We start from the raw sequence: 20,847 nt of genomic DNA on the forward strand, positions 1-20,847 counted from the left end.
TCGTGTCTTCGTGTGTGTGTGTGTGTGTGTGTGCGCGCGTGTGTGTGTGTGTGTGTGTGTATAGAATCTCCATATAACATGTTGATTTTTTTGACAGAACATTAGTTTTATATCAGTAAACATAAACACAAAAGATGACCAAGCCAGAGATATACAGATTAAAAGATAATAATGGCCACCAGAAATCCGATGAGGGATTTGCGTTCATTAAATAAGTTTCAGTCATTTGACTTCGGCCATGCTGTAGCACCGCCTTTAGTCGAACAAATCGACACCAGGACTTATTCTTTGTAAGCCTAGTACTTATTCTATCGGGCTCTTTTGCCGATCCGTTAAGTTATGGGGACGTAAACACACCAGCATCGGTTGTCAAGCGATGTTGGGGGGGGGGACAAACACAGACACAAACACACACACACACACACTCACACATATACATATATATATATATATATATATATATATATATATATATATATATATATATATACGACGGGCTTCTTTCAGTTTCCGTCTACCAAACCCACTCACAAGGCTTTGGTCGGCCTGAGGCTATAGTAGAAGACACTTGCCCAAGGTACCGCGCAGTGGGACTGAACTCGGAACCATGTGGTTGGTAAGCAAGGTACTTACCACACAGCCACTCATACGCCTTCAGTTGAACATTTCGTTACTCCCAACTTTAATGATATATCGCCTGAAGAAATGAACGCATGAGCAAAGAGCCCACCTGATGTCTATGGATATTACAGACTGTATTGCAATCATCTCAGGAATGCGGACTATGATCACAAAAAAACGTGTAATCTGTGGAAACGCGCGTAGCGATGCATTCAAATATCTATAAATTCCATCCATGGATAATAATAATAACAACAACAACAACAACAACAATAATAATAATAACAATGACAATGATGATGATAATAATAATAATAATAATAATAATAATAATAATAACAATGACAATGATGATGATAATAATAATAATAATAATAATAATAATAATAATAATAATAATAATAATTTATAATAATAATAATAATAAATAGAGGTAACTCGAATGTGGAATCTAAAAACAGAAACAATTCCTATCATAGTAGGTGCCTTAGGTATAAAGAAATATTCAGACAAATACATAACAGAAACACCAGGACTTGCAAATATATATAACATACAGAAAATTGCACTACTGGGCACTGCACACATCCTAAGCAAAACACTTTCAATACAGTAACCATAAGAGCATCACAGCAAACCACAGCACATACCCAAGGCACACAGAGCTGCGCTCGGTAGTGAAGTGAAAGCACGTTATAAAAACAAAACTACTGAACAATAATAACAATAATAATTATATATGTATATATATATATATATATATATATATATATATATATATATATATATATATATATATACATACACACATTCATATATACATACATACAGACGTATAGAAACACACCTACGTATTACTAGATACAATAACAATGTCACGTGCACTTGCTTGTAAATGCTCAGTAAGCTAGTTAAACTGCTTTCTCTCTATTTGTGTCTTTGAGATGAACAGATACACTAGACCCATCGCTACGCGCCCATTCTTGGATTTCTCCTCTTGCCATAGTTGCATACAACATTGCACCACACACACATATAGAAGCACACAACACAAACACAATTTGCCATTCTTCTTGTGTACCATTTGGGGTTAAGGCTTTTGTAGTTAAAGAACTAATACTGCCAGACGTTGTGGCGAAAGTGTTCGCAATTCCAAACACAATACCAGCATAACTTGGAGCAATGTCATTGTGGTTGACGAAAACAGAACCACTAGAAAACGATATTGTTATACCACTGAAAAACAAGAGGAGACTTATTAGAATGGTTTGGTCACATTTGAGGAATCCTATGGCAATTAACAGACTTGCTGAACCTAACATAGATAAAGTGTGGAATAAAACTCGCACAGAACGAGTTGACAGATATTTCTTTGAACGTAAAACATCAGCAAGTTTCCCCCACAACGGTAAAGCAATGATTTGTCCAATCGAAGGAGCAGACGACATTAAACCGTTGGATGTTGTTTTAACGTGTAAGGCTTCTTTCATATATAGGGGAAGCAATGTCTGGAAAGATAAATCAGTCCAGCCATAAGCAAATAAACCAAAACTAATTGCCCACAAAGCAGGTGAGGAAAGCATTTGTTTCCAAGGTATTTTTTTAACTACTTTTTCACTTGTAATAGTTTGGTTTAAGTAGGAACGTTCTTCTTCGCTGATAGTTGGATGGACGTCTGGATTATCATAAACAACATAAAACCACACACAACTAAAAACCAAACATATTCCACCAAATATGTAAAATATAGAACCCCATCCATGATCAAATCCATAAACACAAAGAAAACCTGATATTGAAAAACCTAATATATTACCGATAATTTGACCAGCCAGTGTAATCCCAACGAATAAACTAATCTGTTCTGGGGGGACCCAACGTCCAAACAAGGACTGGATTCCTGGATATATCGATCCTAAAGCCACACCTGTTAATATCCTTAGAACCAGAGTAAAGTAACCACTAATTCGGGATAAACTTGGGTGAAGAATGGTCAAAATTGATGCTGAGAGAAATGAAACCCCTAAAACTCTTTTCCCACCATATTTGTCTGCCAATACACCAGCCAAAATATTAGTTGATATGTATCCATAGAAGAAACCAGCCAACATGTTTGATTGTAACGTATCGCTCCATTCTAATTCCCCTTCATAATTTTGGTTAGAAGAATGATCATTTAAACCAGAACAATGTTGATCGTTTGTCGTATTGTTAAGTTCCTCAGTTGTACGATTGGGTGTTTTCAACATGCATACAAAAGCCATGCTTAGATCAACTCTTAATGTTTGCGTGAGAAGAAAAGCTATAGCACAGGCATAGCACAGTTTCCATCGACATGAATAATAACGCTTAGTGGTAAATTTCGACATAATTATGTTCTTTCGCTCGATTCTTACAATGTTTTGTTTGAAAGTATATCAATTGATGATTAAGATAAATCCTAAATGTTGAAACAAATATTAACAGACAGTTGTGGCAGTGTAATGACCTATTTATTTTATTTGGTCATCGTATTATTTTCTTTGTTATAGCCACATCAGACAAAAGACGTTTGCTTGGTCTCAAATGTGCTTTTCATTGAATGAAATATGGTCTTCAAAACTGAGGATGAAGGTGCCTTTAGTACAGTTATATTTCACAGTAATTGTTATAATTTGCAATTTGTTATCGATAAACATGGATGTCATTTATCGATTCACATCAGTTACGATCATTTGATTACATATTTCGTTTCTATTTTACTTAGAAATACACGTCAAGACAAGATTACAATCGAGAAATAAAGTTAACTGACAAGGCGCAGCGATGTGACAGGAAGACACAGGTAACATGGAATCTAAGGTTCTTTTATACACTTTAATGTTTGGGAAAGCAACAACAACATGGCATCTTCCAGTTCCTTCTATGTCTGCTGTAAATATAACGCCTTAATAGCTATTTTAGAAAGCATTGAAAGCAATGTGGTAACTGACTGGTTATTGAAAAATGCGTGTTCAAATCCGCTTTGATTTGTTTAAGAATATTCTCAGTATGGCTGCGATATAGACTGGAAACCTGTATTTGCAATACAAAATGATTTCGTTATCTAGTTATACATTATATTAGTGCAGTATAACTGTGTGGTGGCGTCTACTGTGTAGTTTCTATTCCGTGTTGAGTAATTTTGTGTACTCCGTTCCTTGTGTTTAACAGAAGTCCAGCTTTAGGAAATAATAATTCAGTGAAAAATGTCTATGAAGTAGAATTGGTGAAATAAAATTCTTCGAATATTTCTTTACATATCCTTATGTTCTTAGTTCAGGCAAGAATTAATCGATTGTGGTGCATACTCTGAAATGTAAGAAATCAATAGTAAATCATTGGGATTAATATGGTTTCTAAAATTGATAACGTTGATAATATTATCGATTATTTATACATATAATGTTATTATACACAGCTGATAATATCATATCCCTGACGGTATTATAACGTTCGTGATCCCTGACGGTATTATACCGTTTGTGATCCCTGACGGTATTATAACGTTTGTGATATTATTTACTTCATAGTTCTTGTTATTTTGCACCTGTACAGGTAATGTCGATCTGATGGAGGGAGTCAGCTTATGTCTACACAAACATTTGATCCCTGTCTGATTGTTCGGCAAGAAATTTGTAGGCATATTCTGTCACACCGAACACAAGTACACACACACGTACACACACAGGCAAACACACACAGGCAAACATACTCACAAACACACACACATGCAAGCACATAACACACACACAAATATGTAGGCATACTTTGTTACACTGAACACAAGCACACACACACACACACACACACACACACACACACACACACACACACACACATATGCTGTAGTGTATCGCATTGAAACAAAACAATGTTAATATGGCAGTAGAGTCGTTATATAATTGCATCGTCTATATATAGTCTTACAGAAACACACACACACACACACTCACACACGCACACGCACACACACTCACACATGCACACGCACACACACACACACACACACACACACACACACACACACACACACACACACCTATATATACTTACATGTCCAGTATTAATATTCTCCATTGTTGTTGAAAACGAAGCGATTTTAATGCTCTGTAGATATTTTAAGGATGGTTACCAAATAAATTACAAGAAATTAGTTTATTAAGTCAGCTGGAAAATTACACAGTGCAAACGAACTCAATTGAAGATAGTTACTCTTAAACGATAGAGGGCGCCCATATCTTACTGTAGACCCGGTTATCATCAACCGTAAGTGTCATTTCACAACGGGGTCACAAAGCTGCAGTAGTTATGAAGATATTTGCAGGCGCGTGCAAATACGCACACACGCGCGTACACACACACACACACATGCACACACACACACACGCACGCTCGTACACACACATGCACACACACACGCTCGTACACACACATACGAACTAGCGTGCACACATACAAACGCACGCACAAACACATGATGTTTGTTTGTTTTCTTCAGAACTCTCCAGTCGATTAATTATTTATAAAATTTATGAGAAGTGTGTGGAGTCTACTATATAGATCTCTTGGTAAACTGCCGTTATTTCTGATACCTGAAGCTGTTATGTGGTTTTCTGTGTGGATAGTGATATGGTCTGACACGTGATACGTGATTGGTTCCGTGTTGTTAGCGACATTCGTTTTTTCCAACAGGTAACCATCGGTGGCTCTTCTTCAAAGTTTACCTGCAAGTAATTTCGTATATGGCTGCAAGCTGAGAGAAGCTCGGTTTTTGTTTAGGACCGTGACGGATTGACACCATACCACAGCATTCCTCTTTACCAACTTCAAAGCAGTTACACCTTCAGATGCATAAGGAAATAACAGAACTCACTAGAAGACAAACCTCACCACGGATTAAATGTCGAAATAGGGACGCAGGGAAATTGTGCGAGCGGCTTTTGGCAATACTGTTGTTTGTTCTGCATGCGCCTGCCCTCGCGCGCGCCTCGCTACCACGCTCATTCTTGGCCTGATAGTCTTATCTGATGGCGCTCTCGATTGACACTACCGCTAAATGTGAAGTACGCGCAGTTATTAATTTTTTGAACGCAAAAGCCACTAAACCGATCGAAATTCATCGCCAATTAACAGAAGTGTATGACGAGTCGTGCATGGATGTCAAAAACGTCCGCAAGTAGTGTAGGGAGTTTGCAGCTGGTCATACTGAAATTCATGACGAAGAAAGAAGCGGGCGACCATCAATTTCCGACGAGACAGTCGCAAATCCTGCGTGAAAATCGGCGGATCACTCTGGATGATCTTCGCATTTTGGTTCCTGAGGTTTCCCGAAGCGCCATTCATAGGGTTGTGAGTGAAAAGTTGCAATAACGGAAGGTGTGCGCAAGATGGCTCCCACGAATGCTCACAGAAGACCATACATGGCAACCCACCTGAAAGTCCGGCCTTGGCACCCAGTGACTAACACCTGTTCCCTAAGTTGAAAGAGCATTTGGCCGGAATGCGTTTCAGCAACGACGACGAGGTGAAAGATGAGGTTCAACGCTTCGTCAACAACATGGTGGTATGACATGGGCACAGAAACTGCCCCAGCGCCTACAAAAGCGCATCGACTGAAATGGCGATTATGGAGAAAAATAGATAAATGTTCAAACTTTGAAATCATGTAAACGTTATTAACAATAAACGTTTCTGTGATTTCTAAATAATTTTGGAGACCTTACTCTCGTATACGTTATCTATCTATCTATCTATCTATCTATCTATCTATCTATCTATCTATCTATCTATCTATCTATCTATCTGTCTATCTATCTATCTGTCTATCTATCTATCTACTCAGTTATATGTATATGTATGTGTACAAACGCATGTATTTATATATAGTATAGTTTTATATATTTATGTGTGTATATATGTATGTACACACACACACACACACACACACACACACACACACACACACACACACACACACACGAATTTATATATTTCTGCGTGACACGCGTGTGTTTTATTATACTTACAGTTTGTCAGCTTCGTCGTGTTCATCCTGGGAACTGATATGCAATGGCAGCTATCGTCGTTGTTAATCCGGATTACTACAGCGTCTGTCAGTTGTCGTCGTGGATAATCCGGATTACTACAGCGTAATCTGCGTATGAATCCCTTTACAGCGTATAATCTTCCAGTACATAACAAAGTAATGGCAAATTGCGCAAGGTTGAACTTCTAATGGTCATTAACAAAATCATCCACATGTCCACAGACATAAAGACCAGAAAATGAAGTTGGTGCGTTTGCGCAAGCGTACGTCAATTCGTGTCAATGAATTAATTATTCATGTCTTTGATAAAATTGTCCGTTGCATTTCTTTTGTAGCAACTGTTAAATATGCATAACCAGATCATTTGTTATGAATACTCATCATCACACATACACACACACGGACAGAAATCTCTCTCTCTCTCTCTCTCTCTCTCTCTCTCTCTCTCTATATATATATATATATATATATATATATATATATATATATATATATATATATATATAATCATAAATATATAGGGATTGACAGTAACCTGCTTCTCCAACATACTGAGAATTCAGAAATAGCAGTCAAAGAACTACTGATTTCAAAACTAGTTCTTTGACTGCTATTTCTGAATTCTCAGTATGTTGGAGAAGCAGGTTACTGTCAATCCCTATATATTTATGATTATAAATGTTTTTTACCGAAAAGGATTTTTTCATACTGAGCTACCCGGCAAAATTGTTAATTATTAATTTTATTACTAATTGACGATTCCCTGCCCTGCATATCTACATATATATATATATATATATATATATATATATATATATATATATATATATATATATATATATGTATGTATATTTGTATATATATATATGCACATATATTTACATATGCACACACACAAGCACTCAATACACACGCATAGACACACACATACAGGCACACGACACACGCACACAAATTTGTTGGCGTACTCTGTAACACTGAACACAATCACGCGCGCCTTCCCCCACACCCAAACACATAAACACGCACATACAAGAAAAAACACAAACACACACACACACACACACACACACACACACACACACACACACAATACACACACACACAATACACACACACACAATACACACACACACAATACACACACACACACACACACACACACACAATACACACACACACAATACACACACACACAATACACACACACACACACACACACACACACACACACACATATGGTGCAGTGTATCGCATTGAAACAAAATGTTAATATAGCAGTAGAGTTGTTATATAATTGCATCGTTTATATATAGTCTTACAGAAACACACACACTTACACACACACGCGCACACACATATACATACATACGTATGTATATCTATGTATATACATACATATATTATGGCCGGTCATAGAGTGACCGTTGGTTTTGCAGCCATAAAGCGCTTAGTAGTATAGACGACACGTCAGACTCAAATGGCCATTTTGAACCTGACTTCCGCAAATGGAAATGAATCAACCACTTTCGCTCCCACACCGTAAAAAAGCAACTGCTAATAATATCCAAATACAACGCTACCACATACGAACTCAATTCAATAAGACATTATTAAGAGAAAATGTATTGAATTAGCATAAAAAAGATCTTGAATCCTTCACGCGCCATACTGCCAAATTGGTCTATAGGTGCGAAACCAGAAATAATGAGGCCAGAAGCAGTCTAGCAAAATATCTCACTAAACTAATTTAGCTGCTACATTTCTGTTTGTGCCGCTGGGATGAACAGATGAGCCAGATCCTTCAGAAATTGCCCAGTCTTGGATCTCAGCTTTTACCAATATTGCAAATAATATCGCACCAGATACACATATAGCGGCACATAAGGCAAACACGATCTGCCATTCTTCTTGTGTACCGTTTGGGGTTAAAGCTTTTGTAGTTAAGGAACTGATACTGCCCGACGTTGAGGCAAAAGTGTTTGCAATTCCAAATATAATACCAGCATAACTTGGAGCTATGTCACTGTTATTGACAAGAACACCACCACTGGTAAATGATATTATTATACCACTGAGAAATAAAAGGAAAGTTATTAGAACGGTTTGATTACATTTGAGGAACCCTACCACAACCAGCAGACAAGCTGAAACAATCAGAGCAAATATTTGGAATAAAATCCGAACAGAGCGAGTTGACAGACATTTCTTTGAACGTATAAAATCTGCAAATTTTCCACACAGCGGTAGAGCTATGATTTGTCCAACCGAAGGAGCAGACGACATTAAACCGTTGGAGGTTGTTTTAACCTGTAAGGCTTCTTTCATATAAAGGGGTAGCAATGTCTGGAAAGAAATATCGGTCCAAGCATAAGCAAACATACCTAAGTTGATTGCCCAAACAGCCGGCGAGATCAATAGCCGTTTCCATGGTACTTTTCTAACTACACTTTCACATTTTATAGTTTTGTTTAAGTACGAACGTTCTTCTTCACTAATAGTAGGGTGGACGTTTGGATTATCATAAACAACATAAAACCACACACAACTAAACACTAACGATATTCCACCAAATACATAGAATATAGAACCCCATCCATTATCAAATCCATAAACACAGAGGTAACCTGCTGTTGAAAGACCTACAATGTTACCTAGAATTTGACCAGCAAATGCAAAACCTATCAACAAACCTATCTTTTGTGGAGGTCCCCAACGTCCAAATAAAGAGTGAATTGCTGGTGATAGCAACCCCGATACTGCACCTGTTAATATCCTTAAAACCAGAGTAAAATATCCACTAATTCGAGACAAACTTGGGTGAAGAATGGTCAGGATGGATGCCGAAAGAAGTGAACCTCCTAAGACTCTTTTTCCTCCGTATTTGTCAGATAATAAACCACTCAAAATGTTGGTTGCTATAAACCCATAAAAATACCCAGCCAACATGTTTGCTTGTAACGTGTCGCTCCATTCTAATTCCCCTCCAAAATCTCTGTCTACAGAATGATTACTTAGACCGGAACACTGTTGGTTATTTGCAGTAACGTTAACGTCCTCCGTTGTACGATGAGGTGTTTTCAACATACAAACAAAAGCCATGCTTAGGTCAACTCTTAAAGTTTGTAGCAGAAGAAAAGCAACAACACAGGCATAACATAATCTCCATCGACATGAACAACAACGCTCAACACAAATGGTAAACTTCGACATTATTATGTCCTCTCTACAGATTCTCAATGTTTTGCTGGAAGTTAAATGTTTGAAAGCATATTAATCCGTGAGTGATATATTAGACTAGAAGACAATTGCAGCAGTTTAGGAACTTTGCTTTGGTAACTTCGTTGATTTGTTTAACATAATTTCTTTACATAAAAGATGTTTGTTTTGTTATCAAAGTGAATATTTAATTGAATGAGATGTGTTCTCTGGAAATGAGGATGAAGATGTGTTTAGTACATTTATGTTTCTCAGTACATTGATACAATTTATTATCGATAATCATGGACTTCTTTATTCAATCTCTGTAAAACCAAATATCGATATACATCAGTTATGTTTGATTTAGTAACTTTTTCCGTTTCACCTTTACTAAGAAATAGAGAATATCACGTAAAGGTAAGAGTACAATCAAAGTGCTGAGTTGTGACAGAAAGATACAGAGAGCAGAGATTCAAGGACTCTGATGTGATCGCTAATGTTCGGGACAGTAATTGACTTCCAATTCTTTCTTTCTCTGCTCTATAGATGATGCTTCTTAAATATAAAAGAAACTGCTAAAAGATATATGGAAACCGACCTGTAAGATCAGCATAAATTTGATAGAAAAATTTGATAGAAAAATCCCAGAAAGTTGTGTTTAGTCTTTGATTATCTTTTATATTAGCTCAGTTTACCTGTGTACTGGCGTTTACAGGGTAGTTCCTAGTTCTAGTCCAGGTTTAGTCATTTAGTAATCCATTTCTTGTATTTATAATGTGGCAGAAACTGAAGATCCAGGTTTAGGAAATATCAGTTCAGTGACAAATGTCGGTGGACAGAATTGGTGAAGTTGAGAAAGAAAGTTCTTTGTATAATTCTTTATGTCTCTCAAAGTTCTTAGTTGAAACTGGATTCAGGCGAAAGTGGTACATTCACTGAAATGCGAGTAATCAATAGTAAATCTTTAAGACCAATGTTATATTTTTCATTACTGATAAAATTAACAAAATTGCAGGCATTTGTATACATTGTATATATATATTAAAATAAGGATCCCGATATTATACATTTGATTTTATATATATATGTCTCTCTTTCTCTCTCTCTCTCTCTCTCTCTCTCTCTCTCTCTGTATATATATATATATATATATATATATATATATATATATATATATATATGTATGTATGTATGTATGTATGTATGTATATGCATACATACATATATGTATGTATATATATATATATATATATATATATATATATATATATATATATATATATATATATATATATAAGCAATGTTAATTCTCTAAATGAAGTATTAACAGTAACTGCACGATAAAGTGTAGTATATTGCCACTTAAGTGTGGCTGACCCCTAGGGGTGGATGTTACTGTTGCTTTTAGCCCCAGGAGGACATCTCCTCCAGCTGGCTGGGGCTAAAAGCAACAGTAACATCCACCCCTAGGGGTCAGCCACACTTAAGTGGCAATATACTACACTTTATATATATATAGTTTTAGGGAAAAGAACTAAGGTTCATTTATATATACGTATTGCTTTAATTATATCTTTATACACACACACACACACACAGACACACACACACACGCACATACATAATTAAAAAAGTTCAAACGGGGAATTATTCCATTCAATAGGATGTTTATTATAGGGATTATGTTACAAATTATTATTATTATTATATATATATATATATATATATATATATATATATATATATATATATATATATATATAATCAAATGTATAATAACATACGATGGATGATTGTCAGCTCATTACAGCTGTTCTCATTCTTTTATTAATGAGCTTATAATTGGTTGGTTTTCTCTGTGTACACATCCGGAATGTCCTATCTGAAACTTACCAAACATATGCCGGAAGCACAGGTTTATTCAACCCTACTGGTACATATCTTTTTAAGTACCTGATTCTATCGGGATTCTTATTTTAATATATATGTATATTTATACATCGTTGTCGAATAAAATAATGGAAAATCCCACTTTCTATTTTTCTATTAGCAGTATGACAAATTAAATCCTATTCTAGTCCGTATATGTACTAACATGTATTATTAACGTATCGTATATCATGTTATTGTCTTCTTTTTTTCATGTTTTGCAGATAATGCGTGACATATCTGATTAACAGAGAAAACAGATAATGAGAGCACGGATGGTTGGTGCAAATGCACTTCAGGTCATGTAGATTCCGATTCAATTGGAATTCATTGTGAAAACCGTTTGTCCCAGAAAGAGTTTTAGAAAATTCACACCATTAGGCTTTGTTGTGTATATATATCTATATATACGTATTGCTTTAATTATATCTTTATACACACACACACACACACACACACACACACACACACACACACACACACACACACACACACACACATATAATTAAAAAAGTTCAAACGGGGAATTATTCCATTCAATAGCATGTTTATTATAGGGATTATGTAACAAATTATGCTTTACATTTCTATATTTAGCTGTGCGTGTATATTCCTTATTTATGATTCCGCTGTCTTCTGTCTTTCTATTAGAAACGTTTACCTGGGAATTTACTTAAAGTGAAAAAAAAAAAAAATCGTATGCAACAGATAAGTCGTTTTAATAACATATTTCTGTGTACCAGATCTTTAGCTGTTATTTTTAGCATAACGAGTTTTCTGGTGAGGGCTTCATTTGCTTTCATTGCCTGTTTGTTGCTTCAGAACTAATCTACGGATGCACAAACGCCTCAAACGGAGAAAATGAGAGAAATATGTTCCGAAACACCCCTATCCATTTTCTTGAAAGTTAAGACGAATTGAAGTGGACTCCGGTGAATTTTTGGAAATCTGCGACCCCACCCCTCCTAAAACACTTTCCTCCAAAATGTTGTATATTCGGACTCTACATTATATAACACATATTCGGAGAAAATTTCATTAAAAAATATCCATTTTTCTGAAAGTTATGATCATCCAAAGTTGGTGGGGGTGGGAAGACACAAATTTGTAGTTATGCCATATATATATACACACGCGCGCACACGTACTCACTCATACACACCCATACGCACATACACACACGCACATATTCGTTCAGTGTTAATTACTCAAAAGAATGGTAAAAACTAATGATATTTTATTTTGGTTGAGTCAGTCTTTTGCTACTCTGAGTTTCACCTGTAGGTGCACAAGATCTTCAGATAGGTTGAGTCACCTCAGAGTAAGAGGAGACTGCCTCAACCAAAATAATGTGTGTGTGTATGTGTGTGTATGTGCATGTACGTGTAAGTATGTGTGTATCTGCAAGAACATATATGTATATGTGTGTGTTTGTGTTTCTCTTTACTTACCGTTTCTTTGTCATCTTTCTCACGTCTGTCCTTGACCTTCGTATACAATGGCACCTGTGATCGTTGTCAACTCAAGCTACAACAGAACCTGAACAAATTCTGTCCTTCATTCGGTATCTATTACCTTCCTATGAATGCCTTGATGTCATATAATCCTCCAGTGACAGAATTACACGCGATTTAATTGTTAACGCTCAGTAATCCCTGAAATTCCAAGTCTATGGTAGACTTCCTTCCACCTACGACAACACTGTCTTCAATTATATTTAGCGCATCTTATAGACCTACTGCATCAAGTAATATATGATCTCATAAGACAATAAGGAATGGTCTTTTAACATTAAAGTCGCTTATATTGACATGAAAATTACAAAATATCCACACTGCCAGGGTCTGAGTGCGTGAACACGTTAAAGGAATCATTTATATATAACATAATCCTAGGCCAGATGTCGTCTGTTACACAATACTTTCATTTGTCCCAATTGATAAATATACATAATTAGATAAGATATTATGTTAACTGAATAGCATATATGCATACACACGCATATACATATATATACACAGGGTATCTAAAAAATGTATACACATATTGAATGAGTATGTAATCTGTTTATTAAAATACATTGATAACGGAAACCAATGGAGTCGCAAAAACCAAGAAGCCTTTCGTTCGGTAATTGTGCGCATTCTTGTGTCATGACTGCTCTCAATTCATCCAGTCATCTTTTTAATACCTCCGTCAAAAATTATCGCGCTGTGAGGTTCATTGAACGTGGAAGGTATTCTACTGAAGTTGTCTAATTCACCTGTTCGGCAAATCTTATTAAATTTGTTTCTTATATTACTAGAGTAGTGTCGAAGAGGCTCTCTTGCTCGAAATATAACTCAACATCTTCAAAATACTTTTGAATGCTTGGCATGTTAGACAATCGTTATCATTTAACGGTTTGAAGCCGTATATTCAACATACAGGAACTGAACACATAATTGTATATCTTTAGCCAACTCTGATGAAATTCGAATTTTAAATGGTTTTAATTTTGGTAATTAATTTCTAAGGTTCTGGAATCGAAACAGCTGTCAGAGATGGTGTCTACTTTTTAAATTAATAAATAATTATTTATTATCTCTATTTTCCTATTTTCTTTACACACACACACACACACACACACACACACACACACACACACACACACACACACACACACACACACATACATGTATAAATACTTATATACTCATAATATATATGTATATGTGTGGGTGTGTTTGACCTATATATATGTGTTTATATATATATGTACACACACACACACACACACACACACACACACACACATATATATATTGCTTTATACATACTAATAAATGCATATACTTACATATATATATGTTAGAGAAAAATTTAAGCACACCTGTGTAGTACTAAATGATAGTATTAATGTCATATGTCATCTGGCAGAAAAAGTCAAAAATCCACTTCTAGTACTTTACTTCCCTTTGTATATTTGGGATAAACAGATGAACTAGATCCTTCCAAATTCGCCCAGTCTTGGATCTCTGTTTTTACCAATATTGCAAATAATATCGCACCAGATACACATATAATAGCACACAACGCAAACACGATCTGCCATTCTTCTTGTGTACCGTTCGGGGTGAGAGATTTTGCAGCCACGGAACCAAGGCTGCCTGCTATTGAGGCAAAGGTGTTTGCAATTCCAAATACAACACCAGCGTAACTTGGAGCAATGTCAGTGTTACTGACGAGGGCACCACCACTGCAAAATGATATTGTTATACCACTGAGAAACAAGAGGAGACTTATTAGAATGGTTTGATCACATCTGAGAAATCCTATTACAATCAATAAACTTGCTGAAGCCACCATGGAAAAAGTCTGGAATAAAACACGCACAGAACGAGTTGAGAGATATTTCTTTGAGCGTATAAAATCTGCAAATCTTCCACACAACGGTAGAGCAATGATTTGTCCAATGGCAGGAGCAGACGACATTAAACCGTTGGACGTTGTATTGACCTGTAAGGCTTCTTTCATATATAGAGGGAGCAATACCTGGAAAGATATACTTGTCCAGGCATAAGCAAATAAACCAAAGTTGATTGCCCAAACAGCAGGTGATAACACTAACTGTTTCCATGGTACTTTTTGAACTACATTTCGACATTTTATACTTTTGTTTAGATAAGAACGTTCTTCTTCGCTGATAGTTGGATGACCGTTTGGATTATCGTAAACAACATAAAAACACACACAACTAAACACCAACGATATGCCACCAAATACATAGAATATAGAACCCCATCCATTATCAAAGCCATAATCACAAAGAAAACCAGATATTGAAAGACCTACAATGCTACCTAGAATTTGACAAGCAAATGCAAACCCTATTAATAATCCTTTCTCTTGTGGAGGTCCCCAGCGTCCAAATAAAGATTGAATTGCTGCGGACAATGGCCCCGATACGACGCCAGTTAATATCCTTAGAATCAGAGTAAGATAACCACTAATTCGAGACAAACTTGGATGAAGAATGGTCAGGATGGATGCCGAGAGTAGTGAACCTCCTAGAACTCTTTTCCCACCATATTTATCTGCCAATACACCACCTAAAATATTAGTCACCATATACCCATAAAAATACCCAGCCAACATGTTAGATTGAAGTGTGTCGCTCCATTCGATTTCTCCTTCAAACGTTTGGTTCGTTGAATGATTTTCCAAACCAGAACAAAGTTGGTTGTTTGTAGTATTGTTAACTTCCTCAGTTGTACGATTGGGTGTTTTCAACATGCATACAAAAGCCATACTTAGATCAACTCTTAAAGTTTGAAGCAGAAGAAAAGCCATACCACAAGCATAGCATAATCTCCATCGACACGAATAATAACGCTTCAGTTCGTTGGTAAATTTCGACATTATTGCGTTTCTTTTTACTGTTTCTTCATAAAGTTTTGCTTGATGTTTGGTGTCTGAAAGTATATTAGTCCATGTGCACTGTAAGTCCAAAATAACAAAATAAACACAAGAGGGCAACGGTAGTCCCCTTTAAACACTGAATTCTTTGTGGATGGGTAATTTATTATCGATAAATCTGAAAGTCATTAATCAATCACTATCAAGGAAAGTATTGATAATCGTCAGTTATGATAATTTGGTTAGTAATTTCGTTCTCTTTACGTTAGAAATAGAAAACATCACGTCTAGTCAAGAAAACAATCAAGAAATAATGTAACAGTGAAGATGCAGAGTTGTGACAATAAATTACAGAGAATACAGGTTCAGGGATTCTTTTATAATGTTTAGACCAGGAATCAACAACACTACTTCTAATTCTTTCAGTATCTACTGTAAATATGAGACCTCAGACAGGTATAAGACATTGTTGAAAGTTACGTCGTAACCGGTCGGTAAGTATAAAGTATGTATTCATTTCCTCTTGGTTCTTTGATTTGTATAACATATTTTTCTAAAAGTTTAGTGTAGTTGCGATATTGAATGTTAATCAACTAGAAGAACGCTGTGTATGCGATACAGTTTGAATTCTTTGTTTAGTTATCTTTTATATTAGTTCCGTACGCCTGTGTGCTGGGATTTACAATATATTTTCAAGTTCTATATAATTCAATCCTTGCATTTAAAACATGGCAAAATCTGTAGATCCAGCTTTAGGAAATAATAGTTCAGAGAAAAATGTCGGTGATCAGAATTGATGAAGTTGAGAATTGAAGATCTTTGAGCATTTCTTTACGTCTCTTTATGTTCTTGGTTCAGGCAAGAATTAATCGATTGTGCATTCACTGAAATGTAAGAAATCAATAGAAAATCATTGAGTGCAATATTATATTTTCCATTACTGATAATTGTATATCTATCTATCTATCTATCTATCTATCTATCTATCTATCTATCTATCTATCTATCTATCTATCTATCTATCTATCTATCTGTCTGTCTATCTATCTATCTATCTATCTATCTATCTATCTATCTGTCTGTCTGTCTATCTGTCTGTCTGTCTGTCTATCTGTCTGTCTGTCTGTCTGTCTGTCTGTCTGTCTGCATGACTTATCTGCTTTCCACCGGTTCTTCAGTCACTAAAACTCCGGAATTGTTTAACGTTTTGAGAGGTACAGTCTTTCAGTTTCCGTCTACCAAATCCCCTTACAAGGCTTTAGTCATCTCGAGGCCCTAGTAGAAAATAATTGGCCAAGGTGCCACGTAGTGGGATTGAACCCGGAACCGTCTTTTTGGGAAGCAACCACATCTGCACCTATAGTGTTTGTTTGTTTGTTTTCTTCTGATCTCTGCTCATTCGTTTATAAAACGTGCGCAAAATCTATTGGATCGGTCAAGTGTTATTGGTGAAATCAGTTTCTTTCCTCAGGTATTCAAACGTCCGTTGGTTGAAGTTGATCAGCAAGAAATTTCGTATGTGGCAGTAAGCTGACATGAGTTCAGGCTTTTTGTGGAGTATCAAGCGGGATGACGTCATATAACAAAGTTCGTGTTTACCAACTTCAAAGTAGACGCACGTTCAGGCACCTAGCAGAATAATCGACGTCAATACAAAAACAGCAGCCTCGCCAATTAAACGAAGAATCAATCCACTAATCACGTGACTACCACGTGATTAATCGCTTTAGCAGATGTTAATGTAGATATCTATGCCGTCCACAGTTCGTACAATATTCCACTTGATATATAATGTCTTAAAGTATGTGATTTCATAAATGATGTGGTTTATATTTTAACAAAAATATAAGACAGTTGCAGCAGTTTAAATCTTATTTTCCATTTCTTCTGAATTTTTTTTATTACTTCGTATGACTCAAACAAATCATATTTAAAATAAATGATGTCTTACTTACCGTTTCTTTGTCATCTTTCTCACGTCTGTCCTTGACCTTCGTATACAATGGCATCTGTGATCGTTGTCAACTCAAGCTACAACAGAACCTGAACAAATTCTGTCCTTCATTCGGTATCTATTACCTTCCTATGAATGCCTTGATGTCATATAATCCTCCAGTGACAGAATTACACGCGATTTAATTGTTAACGCTCAGTAATCCCTGAAATTCCATGTCTATGGTAGACTTCCTTCCACCTACGACAACGCTGTCTTCAATTATATTTAGCGCATCTTATAGACCTACTGCATCAAGTAATATATGATCTCATAAGACAGTAAGGAATGGTCTTTTAACATTAAAGTCGCTTATATTGACATGAAAATTACAAAATATCCACACTGCCAGGGTCTGAGTGCGTGAACACGTTAAAAGAATCATTTATATATAACATAATCCTAGGCCAGATGTCGTCTGTTACACAATACTTTCATTTGTCCCAGTTGATAAATATACATAATTAGATAAGGCATTATGTTAACTGAATATGTATGTATATATATATATATATATACATATACATATATAGGTTGTTTAGAAAAAGGTGTACACATATCGAATGATTATATAATCTTTGTCTATTAAAATATATTTCATGTTCAAAATTTATAGAATCTACAGACAGAATTGAATTATTTTATGAGCGTCTGTTTTCAAACGGTTGACCGAACCAGTGGAGTCGCAGACTTCAAGAAACCTTTCGGTCGGTATTTGTGCGCATTCTCGTGTCATGGCTACTCTCAATTTATCCATTGTTGCTGATTTTGTACCTTAAACTTTATCTTTTAAGTTCCTTGAACTCTGGTAGTGCACTTTTACCATCTTAATCATGCTTTGCGGGGCCTGTCGATGTCTGTGGAATTCCAAGACCGCTTCTTGGTGACATTCTAATCAATTCTTTCTACTTCAAACTTATCTCTAATTCGAGTGAAAACCCATCGTTTTTACAGATTATTATTCTCCCATAATTCTCCCTTTCCTCCTTCTCTTACCCATGCCGTACCTCCTCCTCCTACTCTTCTTATCTGCATCCTTCTACGATAGCCATATTTATGTATTCCCCCACACGACCAAAGCTTTGTGAGTGGATTTGGTAGACGGAAGCTTATCTGACTACTGACATTCACTGCTGTTTCTTTGCCATTGTTTACCCTTTGACAGACCATCCGGCTGTCTCCCACCCTTATCATATACTTAATCTCGCTCTTTCCTAGTTTTCGTCAACTGATGTCTTCAGAATAGTCATTCTCTTTCAGTTACCTCCACCCCTCTCTTATTCTCTCTTTTTCTCTTGATTTTCCTTATCTCGCTCACTCTATCTTTTCCAAAACTTTATATATGTAAACACTGCTATTATTATGAATATATATTGTGTGTGTATATGTATATTAATAGATATGTATGCATGTATATATATAATATATATACATATGTTGATATGTATATGAATATATTGATACATATATACATATTGAGATCTACTTATTACAAAATAACCCCACGCATCTATATTATAATGATTGAAGAAGTGCAGGACTGTGTCCAGTTTTTTTCCAGTTTATTTTTATTTTATTAAAAAACGCCATATTACTTTGAAGAAATTATAAATGAATATTAGAAAATATTTAAACTATAACGTTTATTTGTAAAATAAACATAAATATAAAGCTTAATATTACAAGATTTGCTTCTGGTTTAAATGTCAACTTCCGTTTGAATTCCATATGTAAACAAATATCTTTTCTTCGTGTTCGTAAAAATGTAATAATGCGAAAAAATAATAAAACAAGTGAATAAATTATTTTTGAAAATATTACGTGGTATAAAAACAATAATCCCTATCTAGTAGAATTAAGTTTTCAAATTGTGTTAGACTGCGGTCATGCTGGGGTACCACTTTGAAATTATTTAGTCAAAAATATCATCTCCCAACACAATTCTTCGCACATGGTCAGATGTATGTTACATTATCAAGAGCGTCAAGAAAAGAAAATATAACAATATTAACCGAGATAAATGAAAAGTGTCCATTTGTTGACAGTTGTGTCCACAAAAAAATTCTACAGTGATGTGAAACATTCATTGTCCTCTTTTAATTGAAATGTATTTAATCTTTTTTAATTGCTAGGAAAGGGACACTAGAAACACTTCAGACGTCTATAAGGGAATATAATGAAACAACAATATAGCAAAACTCAATTCTTCATATTGGTAAATGTAATTCCTTAATTCCCAGCAGAGCATCTATTTTCTAATTCACTCAAGTGAAGATTCATGAACATTTTCCCTTGACAGTCTCATCTCTTTTCCAATTTTCTTTATCGTCTTTTTTAAATGCATTATGGATTATTTTACTGATGACAGAATAAAATATAACTGAGTCTGTGTTCAATTCATGAGAATATTGTCAATTTACTCTATAATCTATGTATCATATCTATATGTATATATAATATCAATATGAGCAACACATATGCCAGCGGAGGGCGGTTTTTCTGCTAGTCTATGTAATACTGTATGATAATATTAATATCATAAGCCATCAGTAGTCTAGCACACACTAATCTAGTTAAGCTACTTATTTCTATTCTAACAGATGAGCTAGCTAGATCCCTCTGAACTTGCCCAGTCTTG

At 35.5% G+C, this 20,847-nt stretch overlaps 1 protein-coding gene, 1 non-coding gene and 2 pseudogenes across 4 annotated transcripts; all 4 read right to left on the reverse strand.

The window, feature by feature from the left end:
• Nucleotides 1-918: 918 nt before the first annotated feature.
• LOC149131044 (putative transporter slc-17.2 pseudogene) lies at nt 919-10,723 on the reverse strand (annotated as a pseudogene). Of its 2 annotated transcripts, none has more exons than XR_016238446.1 (2): nt 10,585-10,723; nt 919-3,951 (listed from the first exon to the last, which is right to left on the reverse strand). The product of XR_016238446.1 is annotated as a putative transporter slc-17.2 pseudogene, transcript variant X1 (transcript). The 2 variants fall into 2 exon arrangements; XR_016238447.1 differs by lacking the exon at nt 10,585-10,723 and adding an exon at nt 6,669-7,097.
• Nucleotides 7,546-10,585, reverse strand: LOC106877522 (sialin). The gene has a single exon (XR_016238445.1). It is a non-coding gene; the product is annotated as a sialin (transcript).
• Nucleotides 10,724-13,868: 3,145 nt separating the features above from the next.
• Nucleotides 13,869-19,701, reverse strand: LOC128250722 (sialin-like). Its single transcript, XM_089342291.1, has 2 exons — nt 18,172-19,701; nt 13,869-17,100 (listed from the first exon to the last, which is right to left on the reverse strand). Exon 2 carries the CDS (start codon nt 16,217-16,219, stop codon nt 14,744-14,746), a length of 1,476 nt encoding a protein of 491 aa, XP_089198417.1. The 5' UTR covers nt 16,220-17,100; nt 18,172-19,701; the 3' UTR covers nt 13,869-14,743.
• Nucleotides 19,702-19,759: 58 nt separating this feature from the next.
• Nucleotides 19,760-20,847, reverse strand: part of LOC149131045 (sialin-like) — a 2,365-nt pseudogene continuing 1,277 nt past the window's right edge.

Source organism: Octopus bimaculoides, chromosome 25, assembly GCF_046866305.1.
Source record: "Octopus bimaculoides isolate indiv1 chromosome 25, ASM4686630v1, whole genome shotgun sequence".
Taxonomy (NCBI): Eukaryota; Metazoa; Mollusca; class Cephalopoda; order Octopoda; family Octopodidae; genus Octopus; species Octopus bimaculoides.

What these genes read in the sequence shown, in the direction of transcription:
- LOC128250722 (XM_089342291.1), bottom strand. Translation starts at nt 16,219, where the DNA reads ATGTCGAAATTTACCAACGAACTGAAGCGTTATTATTCGTGTCGATGG.